The sequence below is a fragment of the Heteronotia binoei genome, chromosome 1 (genome assembly GCF_032191835.1).
Source record: "Heteronotia binoei isolate CCM8104 ecotype False Entrance Well chromosome 1, APGP_CSIRO_Hbin_v1, whole genome shotgun sequence".
NCBI classification, from domain to species: domain Eukaryota; kingdom Metazoa; phylum Chordata; class Lepidosauria; order Squamata; family Gekkonidae; genus Heteronotia; species Heteronotia binoei.
In genome coordinates, this window is record NC_083223.1 from 127,209,492 (window position 1) to 127,233,203 (window position 23,712).

At 39.9% G+C, this 23,712-nt stretch overlaps 1 protein-coding gene across 1 annotated transcript; it reads left to right on the plus strand.

Moving 5' to 3' along the window:
- The first annotated feature begins 411 nt into the window (after positions 1-411).
- STX11 (syntaxin 11) lies at positions 412-23,311 on the plus strand. The gene is made up of 2 exons (XM_060258926.1): positions 412-483; positions 22,348-23,311. Exon 2 carries the CDS (start codon positions 22,353-22,355, stop codon positions 23,217-23,219), a length of 867 nt encoding a protein of 288 aa, XP_060114909.1. The 5' UTR covers positions 412-483; positions 22,348-22,352; the 3' UTR covers positions 23,220-23,311.
- Positions 23,312-23,712: the final 401 nt, after the last annotated feature.

A 23,712-nucleotide genomic window follows, 5' to 3' on the forward strand; every position in this document is an offset into this window, starting at 1 on the left:
CTGTACACCTTGAATAAAAAGAAATCTTCCTAGCCCTATGGTGCTCAGTCGGAGGTGCACGATTTTTTTTTAAAAAAGAGGGCGGGTAATACACCAAGATTGACGTAGGAGGAACTATCCTAGCGATCAGTCAAGAAAACTTTGCCAAGAATTTCAGGCGGGACTGCCACACGGGTTTACAGGGCATATTCGACAGCTCCGTCATTATTTCCATTGTTATCAGGGAGTCCTGCGTTTCTCCTAATCGGTCTCCTACTGACGAGCCTCCACACACCGCGATGTCACTCATCACCTGGGTGGGGGAGAGAGGCAACCGCGGCAACCAATGAGCTACAAGGAGGTGGAACCAAGGGGTTGGGGCGAGTCAAGTAATGGTACAACTCCCACGAGGGCTAAGTTGACAGCGTCTTCCACGAGGCTCGCGTTCTCTTGGAGCAGCAGCGACTCGAGTGCCGGTTTCCTCGCGTCTTGGCCTATGCTGTGGTACGTCCTTCACGCTTTTATGGGACCCTGGCCTGATGTGAGGGTGTGCTGGCTGCTTCTAGGTCGACCCCTAAAGGATACCTTCTAGCACGAGACGAAAGCTCTGGAGTGAGTTTGTCTCGAGCAGAACAAGGACACACACCTGATGCTGCGCCTCTCGTATTCTGGCAGTGGAAAGCGCATCTCGGGAAAGAAAAGGAATAGCCTTTACGCGACCAGTGGGTGTAACTCGGTGCGGCAAGCCTTCAGCAGGTTGCTGCGAGGAAGTTGCCCTGTCTACACTTTGAGGAACCAAGTAATGCGGCAGATGCTGAAGCGGCTGCAAGGTTTCCCCCGAGCAGGCGGCTGAGCTTGAGGCTGTGTGGGAATCTTAATATGATTAACAATACTTATTTCTCTTGATTTTTTTAAAAGTTCAACTCAGTAGGAAGGTGGGGAAGGGATCCCACTGGCCCATCTGGTCATTGTTTATATGGAGCGCAGTCCTGATTATCTGGAAGTTGTTAGTGGGGGTGGGGAGGGGATGATAAGAGCCAACTAAAACATGACAGAGAAGTGAAAGAAGCCTTCTATTAGGTTTCCTCTGAAGTGTGTGTCAGGTATGGGAGTAAAAGCCAGGTTTTGCGGATTGTCACCACTTTAAGATGGAGCAAGAGGATGTGTGATAGCAGATGAGATGTGCTAGGGACTAAAATTAAGTCTGTTTTACCGAAAGATACAAAGATGAAAGTACAGTGGCTGATCTTCCTTTAAAGATTTAAAAGCCAGGTATAATTCAGATCTGTCTCCAGATCTCCTTGTTAAACAGAGAGCAGAAGTAAAGAAAAATGCCATAGTCCCAATATCAACAAAGTTGGCAGAGTAGAAACCAAACTGAGTAGTATTACCTAGTGGTTGGATACCTACCATCTCCATAGCAAGTTTCCATAATTAAGTAGTAGGTCATTTCCTGTAATTCTAGCATGTGGTTCCTGGATGGCTAAATTTGGTAAGTACTAAAAAAGACAGATGTTGTGTGTAGCTATGATGTTCATTTACACACACACACGAAGTTAATACAAATTTTGTCATTTACTTTGTTAGGAATCTGCAGTTGTACAATCGGGGAACCTTGATCAAAAAACACTTATTCAGAAATAGATCTCCCCACGTTCTTTGAGATGTATTCTAAACTAAGCGTGCCTAGAGTTGCAGACTTCACAAGAGTCTAATGAAAATGAAACTAACACTGCAACATTGTACACACTTATTTTGGTGATCTGGTAGACTTTTATTCTGTTTTCAGTGATTGGTCACGAAAAACATAATATTATAGGATTGCTGAAGTGGATGCGGACATGGCCTTGGTTAGTGTTTGAAGATAAGTCACTGATTCTTGCAAGGAAAACCTGGATATAATTTTACCAGTTCAGAGTTCTCTTATTATATTATAATACTAAATCATGAAAAACCCCATAATCTGCATTGAATCCTATGCTGAAATATTTACATGGATGCAAAGTTAATTGAATCAGTGAACTCCTAGAAAATATGGGTATTGGCATGTTGCTGCATTCTTACAGAGTAGAATAACCACATGATAATCCAAACATGAAATATCTCTAAAATATTTACCCACAAATTAAATCAAACTCTTCTTTTGATTCTTTCTTCATCACTTTACTTCACTTCATTGTAGGCTAAAAACCTTAACAAAATTGCTATTCTTGTTAAAAGATGAGTTTGTGGTTGAAATTGTTTAATTCATTTATACCTCACCTTTCTCCCCATTGGGTACTCAAAATGGCTTACATCATTCTCCTCTCCTTCATTTTATCCTTACAGTAACTCTTGAGAGGTAGGTTAAGCTGAGAGAGTGTTACTGGCTCAAGGTCACCCCAGTTAAATTCTGTATCAAAACTGCAGCCTAACTATCCAATTCTATATCCAATTCTATAATATGTAGTTTTAACCTTTGTGATTTCTTTTCACCTCAGATATTTGTAGTGTTCGGTTGATTTCTTGTTTTAGTACAGTATTTTTCAATGTGTGTGGGTGGAAGCTCTTCAGGGGTCAGAATTTTTTAGAATATGGACATGACCTCATGAGGGTCATAGAATCATAGAGCTGGAAGGGACCTCCAGAGTCATTTACTCCAGTCCTCTGCACAATGCAGGAAATTCACAAATACCTTAGAAAACACAGGCCCAATTCAGAAACAAAGACTGCTTCAATGTAGGGATTTTTGTCCACATGAGACATGCTCCCTCTATTAGACATGAACATCCATACAAGCTCTGTATCTCCTCCCTGGCCCTTTAAAATGCATATTAGGCCACACCCCCTTATGTCACCATTGTTTCACACAGGGTTTTTGTAGAAAAAGCCCAACAGGAACTAATTTGCATATTAGGCCATGCCCCCTGATGCCAAGTTAGCCAGAACTGTGTTCCTGCTCAAAACAAATAAGCAAATAAACCTGGATGTAACACAGGAAAAGAGGAGGTGCAATAGCCACATCAACAAGCAGTACCAGAATAATAGGTGTGGATGCTGTTGTTGCCTGCTCTCATTGTTCACTGATATGTGTGTGTGTATTCATGCTCCCATGTAGATACAAAATATTACTTCATTAATTTCTGCACTGTGTCACATCTCTAACTCTAGAGTACAGGCTGTGCTTTCTTCCATATATGTGAATATTTCTCATAACAACAAAAGGCAAAGAGTAAATCACAGCACTTAGGTGAATGTAATGATCATTCCATGTAGGCTGGCCATGGCTTAGGGAATATAACAGAGGGATGAAATATGTGAGCAAGCATTCAGGTGTGTTGTAGTCCAACTCCTAAGATCACCACTATTGCTTCTTCTGTACCATGTTACCCGTAACAATGATGTACCCTTAAAATGACTGGAGTTTTATAGATTCTGTTAACAGAATTAACTGACAAAATTTGTTTCCTCACGAACCTGAAGACTTGACATATCATAACAGCAGCTGTGAATTTTCCACAGGATAAGTGGGTGAGTGAAAAACTGTTGATGCCCTGTTTCCTCCAGAAATTGCAACTGCTAACTTTTTTTCTTTAAGTTATATTTTGAGTTAGTAGAATCATAGAATCATTGAGTTGGAGGGGACCTCCAAGGTCATCTAGTCCAACCCCCTGAAGAGTGCAGGAAATTCACAAATACCTCCCCCCCATACATCCTCAGTGACCCCCGCTCTACATCCCCTTATATCCCCAGTGACCCCTGCTCTATTCCCAGAAGATGGCAAAAACCTCCAGGATCCCTTGCCAAACGGGCCTGGAGAAAAATTGCTGACCCCTAAGCATTTTATCCTTTACACTCTTTGGCGCCAAAGGATGAAATACAAAGTGAGCAAATACTGTTCTTTATGAGCAAAAGTGATTTGAAAGGATATACAACTTCCTGTACGGTTTCAGTATATCCTTAGCTTAGTATTTTTAAGAAGTTGTAACTGCATGCAATTTAATTATATAATAGTAAGACACTGCTTTCTTCAAATTACCTTCTTTAGAAGGAACATCTTGCATAGCTGGCAGGTTGGCTGCTAACTTCACAGTCCTTCATAGACTTCTGCTATAGCTCTGTTTTACTGTTGTTGGGGTTCCCCTCCCCCTTCATTCAAAATACTCATTCTAATCTTCCAGTAAGCTTAAGGCCAGGGTCCCCAGTGTGGTTCCTGTGGGCACCATGGTACCCAACAATACTTTTTCTGGCACCCACCAAGTGTTTTTTGGAAGCGGGCAGGGCCAGGTCGAGTTTTTGCCTAGCAAGGCTTCTGGTTGACTATTGGAGATTTGAACTACATGATGTACACAAGGATCTACATTGTGTTATTGAAGTTAATCCGTGACAATCATTTCATGGCTGGCTCTGCCTCCTGTGGCAAGTGGCAACCATTTTTTTTGCTGTGTCTGCCATGCTGTATCAGAATTCTCAATGTGCCCACAAGCTCAAAAGGGTTGGAGACCCCTTGCTTAGGGTGTAGGGTTGCCAATCCACAGGTGAGTAGCAAGAAAATAAATCACAAAGCTTCCGTGATTACCACCCTCAGACACTAAAGAAACAATAACAATATTATCAAAAGCTTAGTGTATTCTATGTAACATAAAGCAAGTTGTGTCTGTACTTTATGTTACATAGAATACACTGAGCTTTTGATAATATTGTTATTGTTTCTTTAGTGTCTGAGGCTGGTAATCACGGAAGCTTTGCGCTTTATTTTCTTGCTACCTACCACCATGGTTCTCTTGTTGTGTTACTTAATCCACAGGCGGGGGCAGGGGACAATCTGGTTTGGAGGCTCTCTCCCCACTTCAGGGTTATCAGAAAGCGGGGAGGGGGAGGGAAATGTCTGCTGGGCACTCCATTATACCCTATGGAGACCTATTCTTATAGGGTATAATGAATTGATTTGTGGGTATCAGGGGTTCTGGGAGGGCTGTTTCTTGAGTTAGAGGCTCCAAATATTCAGCATAGCATCCAGTGTCACTCCTCAAAACACTCCCAAGTTTCAATTCTATGAGCCCCAAAAGAAGGTGCCCCTATCCTTCATTATTTCCAAATGATGGGAAGGCATTTAAAAGGTGTGTGGTCCCTTTAAATGTGATGGCCAGAACTCCCTTTGGAGTTCAGTCACACCCTTACTCTTGGCTCCACCCCCAAAGTCCCCAGATATTTCTTGAGTTGGACCTGGCAACCCTATTAGAGTGAGTCACCTCCTCCAAAAATATTATTTGCAGTATTCTTCATGTACTATTTTAGCAGGTTGCCAGGATGCTATTGGAAAATACCTAGAGATTTTGGGGGTGGATCTGGGAGAGGGCAGGGGAAAGGATGGGAGGAGCCTCAGCAGGTTTCAGTGCCATAGAGTCCACTCTTCAAAGCAGCCATTTTCTCCAAGGAAGATCAGTTGTAAAAGCGGAAGATCTCCAGGCCCCACTTGGAGGCTTGCAACCCTATTTTTAGAATGGTTTATAGTTTAAGAACAAAATCTAATGTCTTTTTTTCCAGAAAAATATCCATTTAATAATACCTTTAGAACTTCCTTGAAAGTCCCAACATACATACGGTATATCTCTTTTAGAAAAACACACACACACAAACAAATTTTATTAAGTAAAAAGAAAATTAGATTACAAATTCACCTTCAATTCTACAAACAATTAATATAGACGTCATTAAGTTAAGTTTAATAATAATCCATTTCTCAAACTTATCTTTTACCATGTAACATACAGGTTAGTTAACTGTACATATTCCTTTCATTTCTCCAACCACTCCTTTTTATTTGTAGTAATGTTCCTTTTCCAATATCCTTTTCCAAGAGTAATTTTACAGAGGTTAGAATATTTAAAACAAATTATTGAGTGTCCTTGAAAAGGAAGTCTACATAATTCAACAGGAAACGTTAAGGGGCATATCTATATGGGGAGGGAAACAGAAACTCAGAATAAGCTCTGTTGCTTTGACAATGGTAATCCCACCATCTTAAAGTTTACAGGTACTCTTTTGTTATAAATTATTGTTAATGGAAAATTTGAGGCATACATAAAGGAAAAATAATTAAGATGGTCTGAGAGTTTGTGACTAGTAACTGTAGAAATGTGTTAGTACTCATGTGATAACTTTTTTCATTATATAATTAGCACCCGTGAATATTGTATTCATGAGCTTTACAGTCACTTGACTGTGTATAATGTGGTGAGTAGTTAGATAATGTAGTTATAACACTGAGTCAGTGATTAGTGATCTCATCTGCATACTGCACCATTTAGCTGTTATGAGTAATGTTGTGGTTAACATAGAAAGGTAGAGGCTGTGTGACATGATTTGCATTATACAAGTTGTACATGTGTGTTTAAGGGTTACTGAAAGGAATAGATGAGATTATTTGGACACTAGATTCCAGGAACAATCAGTAAAATCAGATACTTGTGTTTTCACTTGCTAAGTTACAGTAATCTGTATACATTTTGTATAGGCTTCCCAACCCCCCCGCCCTGCTGGGGGACCCCTGAATTAGCAGCCTAATCCCCCGCTCTCTAAAAATCTGATAGCGGGGGTGGGGGGTGGAATGGCGCAGTGTCTCTTTCCCTGCCTGGCTTCAGGCTTCTCCCTTCCTCCGAGTCACAAAGACCCGCCCACCGCCGGCTGCTATTCGCTCCAGTCCGGCCTCCCTTTGCGAGGTGCATGATGGGACTTGTAGTCCTTGCATCCTCTCCGGCTGCCAGGTGGCATCTCCTTGGGGAGTCTGGACCATGTGCGTTTCTACCTCCGGAGGCTTCAGTCGCTGATTGAAAGGCTTCCTCTTGGGATGGAGTGTCTGTGTTACTTTGAAGAAGTTGGCAGCATCCCCTTCAGAGTCGCCAGAAATGGGGGGGAGGACGGGGACACGTCTGCTGAGCATTATTCTCTATGTGGAGATTGATTCTCATAGGGTATAATAGGGAATTGATCTGGAGGTTTTGGGGGCTCTGGGGGAGCTGTTTTTTGAGGTAGAGGCACCAAATTTTCAGTATAGTATCTAGTGACTCTCCCCAAAGTATCTCCCAAGTTTCAAAACGATTGGACCAGGGGGTCCCATTCTATGAGCCCCAAAAGAAAATGCCCCTATCTTTCATTATTTCCTATGGAAGGAAGACATTTAAAAAGGTTTGCGGTTCCTTTAAATGTGATGGCCAGAACTCCCTTGGAGTTCAATTATGCTTGTCACACCCTTATTCCTGGCTCCACCCCGATGTCTCCTGGCTCCACCCCCAAAGTCTCCTGGCTCCACCCCCAAAGTCCCCAGATATTTCTTGAATTGGACTTGGCAACCCTAATTTTGTACCATAATATGCATAATTTCTAGGGCCTAAGTAGCTGGATCAAATTGTGCAAATTAATGTCATTTTCTCTTCCCTCCTCCATACTATTAGTTATAATTTCAAGAAGTATTCCACTTTTAATTATGAACATACACTGTCTCTTATATAATTGTATGCCCCTTCAGACACCTTAATACTGATTCATTCTTTGTAGTAGTGATAGTAGTCTTGAGTTCTGAAATACAGTTTGATAAGGTGCCACCCAAAAGATATACAGGTCAGGTAGAATGAATTTTAAAAGATGTCTTTAGCTTTCTTCTTTTGCTGACTTAGGTTGAACTCATTTGCCCAGATCAAAAGGATCCTCAAGGGGGGCGGTCCTTTGCATGCCTCGGGGCTTCTCAGAGACCCCTTTTCAATCATGTTTCAATTCAATTTGCCCAACAACTTACTCCCCAAAATTGGGCTATCTTTAGGAGTAGCCTTCAATGCAGCCCAAGGACCTGAAGGGAGAGATGGAAGGGTCCTTCATATAGCTGGATGCAAGAGAGCCAGAGGGCTTGTAGATGATATTACTGATAAACTTTTAGAAAGCAAACCTGCCTTTCATCTCTCCTAATAGCAGGAAGCCGCCAAGCTTCTCCCATTCTTCCAGCTGCAGAACTGGAGGTAGTAGTACCATTTTATCTCTAACAATAAATCATCTCCCCCTGTGAAGAAATGCACTTTTTTCTTTGAAGGTCTGAAATGAGCAAAACCTTCACTGAGTCCATCAGAGCAGACAGAACTCTTAACTGAGGTCTGGATAGGGTTGCCAAGTCCTCTTCCTCCCAGAGCGAGGGACTTTCACGCATGCAAGGCAGTTAGAATTACCTATTGTACCATAGAGATTTCCCTCCCAGATGGCTAGAGCATCTGGGAAAACCATAGAGTTTTCCCCGGAAATGCCTAGAGGGGCCACTGCATGGCATTGCTGGAGCAATGCCATCACTACTGGGTGATGTCATCATACTGGCGTCATAGGGGGAGGTTCCCCCCACTGGCCCAATGAGGACCAGCAGGGTGGGAACCTCCCGAGCAGGGGAGCCCCTGCCCAGACCGGGGGCTTGGCAGCCCTAGGTCTGGAGGAGGTGACCATTAAGCATGTACTGGCCAGTAGAGCTGGAAGAAGTTTCAAGGTAATGGCGGTCTGTAGATAGCTGTAACTTCCTAAGCTAAAGTGCCTGTCCAATATTTTAACATTTGATAGGGCATGAAAAGAGAGAAGGGACAGCAGAATTTCATTTTACCCATTTCTTTTTAATCCCTTGCTCAGTCTGGTGCTGTGCTATAAGGATGCTTGTGGACATTTTCTTTTTAATTAATACTATATAATTTTTGGTGCTGGTAGTGGTTCTCTGTACCACATAGACCTCCATTGTTTTGGACACATTATTTTAAAAGGAGCGCCAGGATGAAGGCAGTCAGTTGTCAAGGAGCTTTTAATCCAAGCAGGGGGTTTTTTTTGTTTTTTTTTTAAAGAAGTGGTGGAACTTTCAAGAGGGAAATGAAGGAGGGGGAACCACGCATGCGTCAAATCGGTTAAGACGCTCCCAGAACGTACTCCCGGAGAAATTTGTTATTAAGCCATCGAAGAAGAGAGATAAACTTCTGAAAACAGTTTGAAATATTTGTGAAAGGAAGCAAGACCTGGAGGGCATCAATCAGAGTGAGTCTTTGGAAGTGTGATTTCTTATCATCTCTTTACTCTCCGCTCCCTGGGAGGAGGCCAGAAAGCGAGAAGAGAACATGGCGACTAAAAAGGAGCTGAAGGATTTAACACAGCTCATTGCTTCTTCAGAACAGAATGTAAGGGGCGATATTAAAGCTCTTAAAACAGACCTGAGACAGATGGCTATAGAAATTAAGAACATAAAAAAGGTGGCTGATAAGGCAGCCAAAAAAGCTCAAGTTAATGAAGACAAAATTAAAGAGCTAACGAGCAAATTAGCGTTTGTAAGCGATCGTCAAAGGAGAAGAAACATTCGCTTATCAGGCATCCCTGAAGAGATTACACAGAAAGACCTTGAATCAAAACTACTGGAATGGCTTGAGCGATATGATTTAAGGATACAAACGGAAGATATAGAAAGAGTACACAGATCTCTCCGCCCCAAGCCAAGCCTGGGAGCAAAGCCAAGGGATGTTATTATGGCTTTTGCAAGAGAGAAAATAAGGGACAATATTTATAAATGTTTGAAACTTCAGAAGGATTTACAGTTTGATGATAATAAAGTTATAGTAAGACAGGACCTCTCTCCAGAGACACTCCAGCAAAGAGCAATACTAAGACCTTATACGCAAAGTCTTGTTGAAAATGGAATATTATTTTCATGGGGTTACCCGGCAGTGATTTTGGTTTTTAAAGAAGGCAAGCTGCTGCGAGCTAAAAATCCAGAAGAGGCAAGAAAAATGTTGGAGAGATTGGGAATCAACATGAGGCCGTTAGAACCAGGAAATGTGGAGGAGCAAGAAGATGAGCAACAGGAACCTTGTGAGAACACTTCAAGTAGCAGTGAAGAAGAAGGAGAGTCGAGTCAGACACTGCAAAGCAAGCCAAAGCGTCTGAGAAAAGACACTGGGGGCTCTTAGTAATGAGAGTCTCCAAGGAAATTTAATATTGCTTTCAATTTACTTTAAAAAAATCTTTTTTTTTTTTTTTTGGAATAAGATGGCTTATAGAGAAATATTGAAATGAGTTATATTAATTAGATAGGGAGGAAGGGAAAGGAACGTGGACCCCAACTTAGCAACGAAGAGGTCAGGAGGTTATGCCACCTGTACACCCTTTGAGGGTTCTTCTTCGGGGAGGGGGAAGGGGAAAGGTAGTGACCATCAAAGTAAGAGAGGATAGAAATGAGCACATATGTGTGAAATTTACAAAGGAAAATGGTTGAGACAATTAAAATATTATCTTTAAATATAAATGGGCTGGCTTCAGATTTAAAAAGGTATAGATTGAAAAATATGCTAAAAAAACAGGGAATAGATATAGTGTGTCTCCAGGAGACCCATAAAGGTAAAAAAGATAAAAAACCCCTACTAAACTCTACACTATGGGAAACAAGGGTGGAAGCAAGAGGAACTAGGAAGGCAAGAGGGGTAGCGATACTTACACATTCTAGCTTGAAGTTAGAAGTACTGGATCAAATATCTGATTTAGAGGGAAGATATGTTTTTTTGAAATTTAAGTTGAATAGTAGGAAGTTTACAATAGTATCTATCTATGCCCCAAATATGGGTCAGGTAAGCTTCTTAAATAAGGTATTCCAGAAATTGCAGAACTTTTATGAAGGGGATGTGGTAGTGGCAGGGGATATGAATTATGATTTTAAGAAAAGTAAAACCTTGAAATTTAAGAAATGGAAATTGAAAGATGTGTTCACATATGAAGGAAACAATTCTCAACCTACATATTTTTCTAATAGATTTAAGACTTTTTCATATATAGATTATATTTTAGTAAAGGAATCAAATGAGTTAGAGGTGATGAAGGCAGTAACTGAGCCATTATGGATTTCGGACCACGCTCCTTTAAGGGTGCAATTTAGAATAAGTGAAGAGAGAAAAGAGTTTACTTGGAAATATAAGGCATATCTGCCCTTGACAGGAAAAGATCGGATGGACTTAAGAAGGGATATAGAATGCTATTTTAGAGAAAATAGGAATTCAGCCACAGAAGGAGTAGTTTGGGATGCGGCTAAGGCAGTTATAAGAGGAGCTTATATAGCTAAGGAAATTAGAATTAGAAAGGAAAATAATAAGGAAAGAAGTAGGATAGTAAATGAGATTAAACGAATACAGAAAGACCTACAGGGAAATTATAATAGGCAGTCATATGAATTATTCAAAAAACTTAAAAAAGATTTAGAGAACTTGGATTCATTATCTATGTGGAAAAAGGATATATTAGTTAAGAATGAGTACCATAGAATTAATATAAATACAATGAGAAGAATGGCGAATTATTTAAAGATGAAAAAGGAAAAACAAAAAATTGGATGTATTAAGGGAAATGGGGATAAACAATTTTTTAAAAATGCTCGGATAAGAGAGGAATTTGCTACATTTTATCAACAACTATTCAATTTGGGAGAAAACCAAAGATTCGAGGAACAGCTAGATAATAAATTAACGATAGAACAGAGAGAGAGCCTGAATAAAGAAATTACCCGGCAGGAAATAATAGAGGTATTAAAAAGGTTAAAAAACAGGAAATCCCCTGGTTTGGATGGTTTTACGGCAGAATATTATAAAGAAATGGCAGAGTTAATAATACCAGAAATGCAAAGTTTATTTAATTATATTTTAAAAGGGGGGAAAATACCAGATTCATGGAAAAAAGCTGAAATTTTACCAATTTTGAAGCCTCAGAAGGATCCCCTAGAAATAAATTCATATAGGCCAATTAGCCTGATGAATCAAGACTATAAAATATTTACAAAAATTCTAGCTAATAGACTAGAAAAATATTTACCAAACTTGATTAAGGAAGATCAATATGGTTTTGTTAGAGGTAGATTTATTGCAGATCCATTGAGAAATATATTGAATGTTTTGTTCTGTAAGGATAAGAAAACTTTGGCCTTGTTAAAATTAGATGTGTATAAGGCGTTTGATACGGTAAATCACAATTATTTAATGCAGGTATTGGAAAACTTTGGTTTTGATGGGCCCTTTTTAAATGTTGTAAGGGAAATCTATAGGGGGGGTAAAGCAGTAATTAGAATAAATGATGGGCACTCTAGAGAAATTTCGATACAGAGAGGAGTAAAGCAAGGTTGCCCATTATCTCCTTTGTTATTTGCATTAGCAATTGAACCCCTAGCAGATAGGATACGAAATAGTGGTAGAATTCAGGGATTTCAAATAGGTAAGGAAGAATTGAAATTAAACCTTTTTGCGGATGATATTTTGTTGACAATAAGTAATCCACTGCAGGCAATACGAGAATTGTTAGTTATTTTAGAAGATTTTAAGTTATGTTCGGGACTTGGAATAAACATTAAGAAATCAGAAATAATGTTTATTAATGTAGGTGGGGAAACCAAGAAGGCAATATTAGCCTTAACGGGGATGAAATCAGGAGTTAGCAAAATTAAATATTTAGGAGTTTATCTTAATAAAAATATAGAGAGGCTACAAAAAATGAATTATAATAAGGTGTGGTTAAAGATTTTAAAGAAATTGAAGGAATGGAAGAACAAAAATTTGAGTATCCTAGGGAAAATTAGAGCAATAAAAATGTTTATACTCCCAAAGCTGCTATATTTATTTCAAGTACTTCCTATAAGATTAGATCAGGAAACGATAAGGAAATGGGATGAACATATTAAAAATTGGGTCTTTGGTCGGAAAAAAGCAAGAATACAAAAAAAGTTGATATATATGCCCCAAGATGAATTAGGATGGGGAGTTCCATATTTACAAGCTTATTATGATGCAGTTCAGTTGAAAGCACTGATGGAGTTAGAATGGAGGAAAGGGGATAAATGGGTAAGACTTGAATCTGCAGTCAATAAGGGAGCAGGTAGTAGTGGAATTTACACGAGAGAGATAAAAAAGGTAATGATACAAACCGAAGGTCCAAGAAAAATAGCTTTAATTGTGTGGAAGAGGTGGAAAAAGATCTTAATGCCTTTAACCTCGAAATGGACCCCACTTAAGGATATCTGGGAAAAAGAGATGAACCCAAAATTCTATGAAGAGCTGCAAAGGGAAGACATAATAAGAGTCAAGGATTTGTACAATAGCCAAGGGGCCTTATTACCACTTCAGGAGTTGAACTGTAAGATAGGGAAACAATATTGGTTAAATCTAATGGGATTATATCAAACAATCCGACAAGAAAAGTATAAAGATGCTATTAAAAGAGATGACAATTTTATAGAAAAGGCACTATATGTGGATGAAAGGAAGAAAGGACTGTCAGGGATTATTTACCTTGAATTGGTAAAAGATAAGGAGTTCATGTATAGAACCTTAAAGAACAAATGGAATAAAGAAAAACAAATAACTGATGAGGAGGTGAATAAGTTAATGATGAATTTGAAGAAAATTAAGATAGAGAAATATAGAGAACTTGAAAGGAAGATAATCTTGAAATGGTATAGGACGCCGGCTCAATTGGCATATATGATTAAAGGGATGAAACCAAATTGTTGGCACTGTAATGCAAAAGAAGGGTGGTACTCCCACTTATGGTGGGAGTGCCCCAAGGTTATAGAGTTTTGGGGGAAAATTCGGGGAAAAATAGTGGGGGCATGTAAGTTTAATATTGATATAGATGGGGAGTTGTTATTTATGGGGGTACTGGAAAACAATAACATTGAGAAACAAAACCAGAGCATTTTCAAAGCAATGATATTAGCAGCACATGCAGTGATAGCATATGGTTGGAAGGAGAGCTTAAAATGGACCCTGGAAAGATGGAACAATTATTTGTATGAATATATACAATCAGACATATTAGAATGTTTAAAACAAGATAAGATATGGGATAGAAAAATTGAAGAGATAAAAGAGAAATGGGATATATACTTCTCATGGGTATTTAAGGGGGAAGCCAACAAAGCTATATTTGAAAAATTGGGAAAAGTGTGCTCATGGTTAAAAATTTAATTGTAACTTTAGTATGGTCACTTGGTGGGGGGGAGGGATATAAATAGGGGTAAAAATGGTGTCATAAGAGAATTGGAAATGTATTCTATGTAATGTAATATTTGAGACACAATAAAATAAAAAAAAGGAAAAAAAAAAGAGGGAAATGAAGGAGAAACACATGGGCACTCATGAACTTTTAAACATTTTTTTTTTATTTTGTTTCTACAATGAGATTTTAGAAATCCATTCTGCCATATTCCCACAGGAAAAAAAAGCCCTGACTCCAAGGGCACACAAGGCAGTCAGTGGTCCCCATGGTGACCTGGCACTGGGCAGCAGGAGAGAAAGAGGCAATGCCTCAGAACTTGGAAGGGAGGTTGGGAATCCTGACCCTCCCAGTGAACAATTCCTTACAAAGGTCAGGTGGTGGCAGTGGTTACTTGAGAGAAGCGGGAGAAAGCTTCTTCAGGTGTTGGGAAAACCATGGATAGTAGAATACAGCAGGACCATTCTGCCATCCCCCAATGCAAAAGCACTTGAGACCGGAAAAATAGTATATATTCTTTGTTGATCCTGAAAGGAAACTTTAAAAACTAGTCCAGCAGGACAGTCAGTGTTTGAACTTTTAGTCCTTGTTTTCCATACAAAGCAAAGCACCAATTGCTAATTACTTGTGAGTCCTGTCTGACTAGACTAGGTTTCACCTAAATCTAAACAAACACATTTACAACTAAGGTGTGACCTCATCACGATTCTCATAAAACTTCTAAAATTTAGTTTAAGGTTCCACAGATCTTGGCTAGCTTTACTAGTCAGCATTATTCCCTTGGCATGGTTGAATACAATAGTGGTCCCGCTATACAAAAAAGGTGGTCACACTAACCCTGCCAATTACAGGCCGATTAGCCTACTCTCCATCATTGGCAAGCTTTACTCCAAACATCTATTAGTCAAGCTCAGTTTCCGGATGTTGCAGGAAAAAATTCTAGGCCCTGAACAGTTGGGCTTCTGCAAAGGGAAGACCACTTTAGACCACTGCATTACCCTATCCCATCTAGTCAACAAGTACACTGTGCATAGTAACCAGAAATTATTTGTTGCTTTTTTAGATTTAAAAGGCGCATTTGATTCAGTTGACAGGAACCTCCTCTGGAGTAAGCTAGATAAACTAAACATGGATAAAAGACTCCTTATGCTTATTAAGAGATTACACACTTCTACCACCTGCCAGATCAAATGCTCATTAGCAGGCAACCTAACATCGAGATTGCTACCAATAAGGGTGTCAAACAGGGTTGCATTTTGGCTGCCTTTTTATTCAATCTCTTTCTTAATGACCTGGCTATTCAGTTGTCTGGTCCCGACTGCCATAGTCCAAAACTTGGTGCATTACATGTACCCTTGTTACTTTATGCTGATGATAAGGTGCTGTTGTCCTGCTCTAGAGTGGGCTTAAGATGTCTGTTGTCCCGTTGTGTTCTGTATTTTACTTCTCAATTATGAGAAGTCCAAAATCTTGTGTTCTGTATTTTACTTCTCAATTATGAGAAGTCCAAAATCTTAGTTTTCTCAAAAAAAGTGGAGACTTTACAGATGGGTTATTGATGGTAAAGAGATAGAGCAAGTCAAGTATTTTAAATATATTTTCAATGTAATGTTACTTGGTCTACCCATCGCAAGTATTCAGTGAAGATAGCTAACATTAGTGCATCTGCTATCGCTCACTTTTTTATGGCAGAGGTAACCAATTTGTGCCAGCTGCCATAAAAATATTCAAAGCCAAAGTGATTTCACAACTTCTGTATGGCATCCCAATCTGGATTGGATCTTATGACGGTACTATCCAACGTGTCCAATCCAAATTCTTGCGTAAAATTCTGGGCATGCCAAAATGTGTCCCATATGCAGTTATCTGCTTAGAAACTGGCATGTCTTTAATGGTTGCTAGTGCATGGCTCATGACCTTCAAATTCTGGCTACACTTGCATTACAACGCTGAACCGGGGAGCTATATCTCTCAAATGCTCTCTGAATTTAATTTGTCAAATTGGTCAGCACAAATTTAAAGAAAAATAAAAGCAATGGGTTTATCCCTAGAACTATTGTCCATGCTGTCCTTCACCACCGCAGTCCAACAAATTAAAAACAGGTTGTTAGATACTGAGCACCAAGACATATAAGGTCTGGCTAAGAAAACTTGTTCCCCACTGAGTTTTGAGATCTCTCTTAGTACTGAGAAAATGGCCTCATATCTATCCGTCTTGCAGGTGCTGCAGCAGCGTAGAGCTTTTTCCCTTGCCAGATGCAACGCCATGCTCTCTGCCATTTCTTATGGCAGATTTAACAAGACAGCCTACTCAGTCAGATACTGTCTCTGTAAGCAAAAATGTGTGGAGTCAGTTACTCATATTCTTCTTTATTGTAATTTGTATACAGATCTTCATCACAAGTATTTACATCCTCTTTTAGTTAGCATGGTTGATTGTTCTGATGCACTTAAGGTCTATAATCTTAAGAACAATACTTTATCTAGTGTCACTGAGAAAGTGGCTAAGTTTCTTTATTCTGTTTTAAAGGCACGTTAGAGGATCTCATAGAAATAGTTTGTTTATGCTTTTCCTGATGTATATGTATGCAATCGTTCCATTTTATCTTTTTTTTAAAAAACAATTTGCTCTAATATATACATTTATATATTTTATGCCAATAAAGGCTGACTTGACTTGACTTGACCAGGTTTCACCTAAATCTAAACAAACACGTTTACAACTAAGGTGTGACCTCATCACTATTCTCATAAAACTTCTAAAATTTAGTTTAAGGATCCACAGATCTTGGCTAGCCTTACTAGTCAGCATTATTTGTGGTGACCCCTGACTCTTACCTCTCAAAGAGCACTATATATACCAGAGGACAGGAAAAAAAGCATGCTCTAGTTATGTAGCCACTGAGCATTTAGGGAAGTCAGAATGGCAGCTTCCATAACACTTCAACATATATTGGGGGACGGAGAGAAAAGAGCTGTGTTGCTTGTGTTTGGCAAAATCTCTACTTGTAATGTCTAATCCCTTTTTCTCCAGTGCTCTGTACTTATTAGGACACATTCTAGTTTACCTTTTGTTGGACGGTGGCAAAGACAAGAAGTGACATGAATCCTGCTGACTGAGTGGGGTGGGAGAGAGAGATCTTTTCCTTTCCTTTGCATTCTCTGCAATTCACACAGAACTGAAAGGGGGGGAGCATTCTTTTTTTTAGAAATTCATATTCCTCTGCTTCCAATAATTTTGAGGTAATTTACATATGCTAAGAATAAAAGAGTAACAAAAATAAAACATATTAAAACAGGATATTCCAGTTTGAAAAATTACCCCATGATGATATTAATCAATCACTCTTTGAAACCTTTAGAATTACAAGGTCAATAGTTATTTTTAATCAATTGCCATTTTAAATATAATAGTTGTGTAATTTTGTTACTAGTGTTGGTAAACTATCCAGCTATAAGACCCTTCCCTTAAGGAAGCCAGCTGCAGTTGGTCAACAGAATAGTTGGAAGGAATTATTAGCTGACCTAAGCTGACCAGTAAAAGTGTGAAGGAGAAAATCACTTGCCAATAGGGAATACGAAAGAGTGGCTTTGTGGATCCCTGGTTAAATTAGACAGTAGGTCTTGACTTTCCTTCAGGGGCACACAGTAGTGTGTGTGTGTGTGTGTGTGTGTGTGAGGGGAAAGATTCCATTGTGTTTACATGTGTTTACACATTAAAACCACCTCCTCTCTTTTGACATGCTTCATTTATCCAGCATTTGACAGCAAGTTACCCTTGATGTGGTATTGATGCTTAGATGAGAATGCATTCTCATATGTAAGTGGAATAATAAACCATGTGGCCTTGGTAACTGCAGTTGTGGCTCTGAGCACATTGCACACATGCTGCAGTCCTTGATATTATATTCTCAGTTGCAGGGAAATATGGGCATGGAAGAATAGTCAGGCATGCAAGTAGGCCCATAGCCAGGATTTTAAAAGTTGGGGGGCATGTAAAAAAGTAGGGGGGCACTTAGTAGCGCCCCTTCCCTGGCCACAGCCACCACTCAGGGCACCTGACTCAAGGTGCCTGACCTTCCCTCCCACCACCACCCCGCCACCAACACCACTTGAGGGCCCTTTAAATGGCATTTATTTACTTTCCATTTATATCCCGCCCATTCCAAATGGACTCAGGGCTGCTAACAATCATATAAAAACCAAGAGAGGAAGAAGGAGAGGAAGTGGCTGCTCCTGGGTACCCCTCCCATGCAATTTAAATCATGGGGGAGGGGATGGCCCCCAGCCTTTCAGCTTTCACCCCCGTGGTGGCGGCAGGGGGGAGGGAGAAAGAAGGGAAGGTTGGGGGCACCCAAGAGGAAATCAGGGGGCAGAGTCCCTGTAGGCCCTCCTGTAGGAGAGCCAGTTTGGTGTAGTGGTTAAGTGCGCGGACTCATCTGGGAGAACCGGGTTTGATTCCCCACTCCTCCACTTCCACCTGCTGGAATGGCCTTGGGTCAGCCACAGCTCCCTCAGGAGTTGTCCTTGAAAGGGCAGCTGCTGTGAGAGCCCTCTCAGCCCCACCCACCTCACAGGGTGTCTGTTGTGGGGGGGGGGAGAAGATATAGGAGATTGTAAGCCGCTCCGAGTCTCTGATTTAGGGAGAAGGGCGGGGTATAAATCTGCAGTCTTCTTCTTCTTCTGTAGGTACAGGCCTGCATGCAAGCAGTATGAAGGAGTACAGTTCAGATACAGTTTCCCCCTCCTTATTTGCTGTTTGTGAGAACAAGTCTTTATGCTACGGAGCAAGATCCTGGAAATAATTTCAGTCTCTTCTCCTACCGTAATTAGCCACATCATTCATCATAAAGAGCACTTGCTATAACTTCCAATGGTAGCATGTGAAATAACCAGTGTTACACTCCTGGGGCATCTTGAGATTGTGAAGTGGCCTATTGTGAGATGAACTCTAGTAGACAGAAGCACCACCAGGTGCAAAAATGGAAAGAAAGGCTGTACTACTTAGCTACCAGGTCACTTATCCTTGTACACAGCATTCACTGTTGTTTATTCTGAGTCTGCCTTTTAATATTTAAAGTTCTGACCCACCCGACATGCCTAGCCATACCACATTCCATGCTACGGAGAGCCAGTGTGATGTAGTGGTTATAGTGTTGGAATAGAATCCGCAAATTGCCATAAAGTTCAGTGGATGACCTTGGGCCATTTGTCCTCTCTTAACCTAATTTACCTACCTCATGAAGTTATTGTAAGGATACCACAAGGAAGGGAGACCTGTGTATGCTGGTCAGAGCACCTTGGAGGGAGGGTGGAATAAAAGTGTACTAAATAAATTCCTGACATCCTTGACTTAAGTCAGAGGTGTATTTTTTTAAAGGAAAAGCAGGTTGTGCCCACAGGAAGGTCCCTTTGCCAAATGCTGAGCTTAAAAAGTGGGGGAAGTCTCAAGTCTTTTTACCAAATAATCTACAAAGAAACATAAAAACATTGAGCTGAAAGGGACCTCCATCCAATTGTCATCTAGTCCAACCGTCTGTACAATGCAGGAAAGTCACAGCTATTCCCCCCACTCCCCTAGTGACCCCTGCCCTACACCCAGGAGAAGGCAATATTTTACTCAGTTGGCTCATAAGAAATGAACCTCCTGATGCCTTTCAGTGTTCCAAATGAATGCCATGGCACTATGGTGAGTGAGTTGTAGTTAAATATTTGGCACTTTAAAAGTACTTTGTACTGAATAACTTCCAATATGTAGACTACCTTGCTTATATTTTTACTGTTTCATAGTAAGCCGCGCTACATTGACACATAGCACACTGCACTGAATTAACCATGAAAACTAATACTTTCCATCTCAGAAAAAAGTTGAGACCCACAGATATTTGCAAGAGAGGTACAGTTACGGCAGAGAGGGATGGAAAAGAAATTTTTTGCATGTTCTGTTGAGTGGCCCTTTCCATTACTCAGATCTACTGTTGTTCCTGCCAGTCCTTCCACCAGCTACTTCTGCAAAGGTCTGGAGTCTCTACCCTTGGTAGTGAGCCTGTTTTATCTTCCATACTCCCTTTTAGATTCCCTGGATATATTCATGGTAGACATTTGCTTTGCAACTAGATACACTACATATGTCGTTTTCTTGACTTTTATATTTCTTTCGTTCAAAATCTCTGTCACATGTGATCTGATTAAAGCCAATTCTGCCTGAAACAATTATCTAACCAGGTATTCCTGGTATTCTGTGGTGCAATGATATTGCAACATATCCTTTTCAAATTTCTAAATCTGCCCTTTAAGTATTCCACAAATGCTGCTTGTGGTTTTGATTCATCATTCACATGGAAGCTATTTCATTCAGTTCTTATGACTACTCATATACCTATGAAGAGCGCTATGGTGCAGAGTGGTAAGCTACAGTACTGCAGTCCAAGCTCCGCTCATGACCTGAGTTTGATCCTGGTGGAAGCTGAGTTCAGGTAGCCAGCTCAAGGTTGACTCAGCCTTCCATCCTTCTGAGGTCGGTAAAATGAGTACCCAGCTTGCTGAGGGTAAAGTGTAAATGACTGAGGAAGGCAATGGCAAACCACTCTGTAAAAAGCCTCCCATGAAAACATCATGAAAGTTACATCACCCCAGAATCAGAAATGACTGGTGCTTGCACAGGGAACTACCTTTACCTTTTACCTATGAATTTGGGAAAAAGATATAAGGCACACTGAGACAATGTTTTGAAAGCTTCTCTTATATGTGCAAAGCTCACACTATTCTCTGCCTTAAGCCTGCCCACTATGCATGGTATTATACAGGAACTATCTACAAGGTATGTGATAATTTAAAGCTGTCTTCATGACCTTTCCCAGCATACATTTTTAATATCCATAACATACTGTTCCTTGAATGTGGGAAAATCATCTTTAATTTTCCAGGAACCAAACTATGCCCTACACTCATTGGATATCTCCTTGTATTTCTCCTCATCTTATGCTGATCATATATTTCAGGAATTGTAATGTCTTTACATGGATTATATGGGGCAAGGAATATGAAAGAAGAGGTAACATGGGGAAGAAGTGAATTCTCTCTTAGGGGGTGTGTGGGTAACTTTTTTCCTGGAAAGCAGGAGCAAGATGAGAGGTAGCAGGCGAGGTGTGGAAACCATCTTGCAGGGGGTTGTTAGATGTAGTGAAAGCGTTAGATGCTGGACACAAAGTCCACACTGAATATCAGCATAAGACTAGCTGTGCTGAGTCTGAGCAATGGTCCAGGAATACCCTATTCCACATGGTAGCAAGCAACTAACTGAGTATCACTACAAGGTGTGACAACTAATTCAACCAGTTGATTACCCTTACAGTGAAGAGGTATTTTCATTTGTGTAACCTCAAATCTACTGCATATCAGCTTCATTGCATGCCCTCAAGTTCTAGTATTATGAGAAAAGGATACGTTCTTCACTGTACAATTTCTCTGCCCCATGGAAAATTTTATAAATTTTATAAATAAATAAATAAATGTCCCCCGCCCCTTGGTTTTGTTTAGAGAAAACCTTACCTGATAGAGAAGGTGCTCCTATCCCAATTATGCACTTTTACCAGTACTTCCCACTGAAAGGGAAGTACAAATCTTTTCCTACATACTTTGGACCAGTTAGGATTTGGTGTGGCCTTGGTCAATATTGATGATTATGTGTAGGAATGAATGTGTAGATCCATATAGTCTGCCAAAAGGCTACAGGGAAGAGCAGGGCATTAAACACTGGTGCTTTCTTGGTTCAGTTTAGATCACACAGTTTGAATTGAACTTGGTCTTGGAGAGACAGAGAACTCCATATGTAAGCATGTAATATTTTTGTAGAATTAACAACTCCTATAAAATCCTTTGCGAGAAATTTTGTTAGCTTTTATACCATTAGCATTTGTTATACCATTCTGTCATACCATTTGTTAACTTTTGTTATATCATTCCTACCCACTCCCACAAAAACTTTCATTTTAAACTGGAAATGCCACTTCTGAATTGATAAACTGACTTGGCTCCCTTATATCTCACGCTTAATTTAAGTTAGTGATGGAAAATCTCTGAGTGTAGATAATAATCAGTGCTTCAGTTTTTTAGCTTCAGTTTTCATGAATGATCTACATTTTGATTGATGATTTAAGTGTTTCCTTCCTGTTGCTGTAATGGAGCATATTCTGAACAGTAAACAGGATATAGGATTTACAGCATTGAATAATATGTCAGAGCTACTATATATGTAGTTCTAGTAAAAAGTACCAAATCTCTTACCTATTTAGGCCAGTTAAGAAAGGCTTCACTTTTAAAATTATTTCTGTATTTTTATTTTTTTCTTGCCTTTAGACAAAATGAGAGACCGACTCTTTGAGCTTCATGAGCTATCAAGGCTTTATAGTCAACATACTCCTGTTGTGGATGATGACTTACAATTACATCGTGAAACCCTTCTGTTTGAGACAGATTATGCCTTAGCAAGTCTTTACAAAGACATTCAAGTAATTCGAACCAACAATGAGCACCTGAAAGCAGATGTTCGGCGCCTGAGCAAACAAAACGCCCGCTTTCTTACATCTATGCGCCGCCTCAGCAGCATAAAACGTGATACCAACACAATTGCAAAAGACATAAAGGCCCGTGGAGAAGACATCCACAGGAAACTTCAGGCTTTGAGAGACTTCAGTGAAGATGCAGAAATGAAATATGGTTCCAACTGTGTCATAGCTCGTGTATCAAAGGACCACTATGTTGATCTAATGTATACCTTTCAAGAAGCTATGTTTGAATACAATGAAACAGAGATGAACCAGCGGGAGAACTGCAAGACCAGGATTCAGCGACAGCTAGAGATCATGGGCAAGGATGTATCTGGGAACCAGATAGAGGACATGATTGAGCAAGGCAGGTGGGATGTTTTCTCTGAGAACCTTCTTTCTGATATCAAGGGAGCTCGTTCAGCCTTAAATGAGATAGAGACCCGACATAAAGAGCTAATGAAGTTGGAGTGTCGAATAAGGGAGGTCCATGAACTCTTCTTGCAAGTAGCACTGTTGGTGGAAGAGCAGGCGGATACATTTAATGTCATTGAGCTCAATGTGCAAAATATTAAAGACTATGTTGGAGAAGCAAAAGGTGAAGTGAGGAGAGCCTTAGAATATAGAAGGAAACATCCATTCCGAACAATCATCTGCTGTTGTTTAAAATGCTTCAAGGGATAATTGTTCATTGTCCTTAAATCACTAGATCAATGATGTGGGGAACATTCAAATAACTATATATTTTATAATAAAGTTGTTAGTATTATGGCCAATTCAATGGCAGTTTCTTGGAGGAAAAAAAAAGAGGATGAAGCTACTACTGAACCATAAAGGAGCAGGAGTCTGGATAATAATTTTAAGACAATTCTTGTAAACACGATTCTAGAGTTCTGGTACATAAATTATTGTAAATAGAAGATACTTATTTTTATAGGCATGCTTATTGTGCATATTCCACAAAAAGGGTATAAATTTATTTTGGTTATTATATGAAGGAAATTGTTAACTTTGCTCTGATAGCATTTTCACTTACAAGAGGCTTGATGAATGCAGAGAAGGATGAAAAAGAAGAGATGGGAGAAGGATGTCATTGCTAATAATGAACATATGAAGCTGCCTTATACAGAATCAGACCCCTGGTCCATCAAAGTCAGTATTGTCTACTCAGACTGGC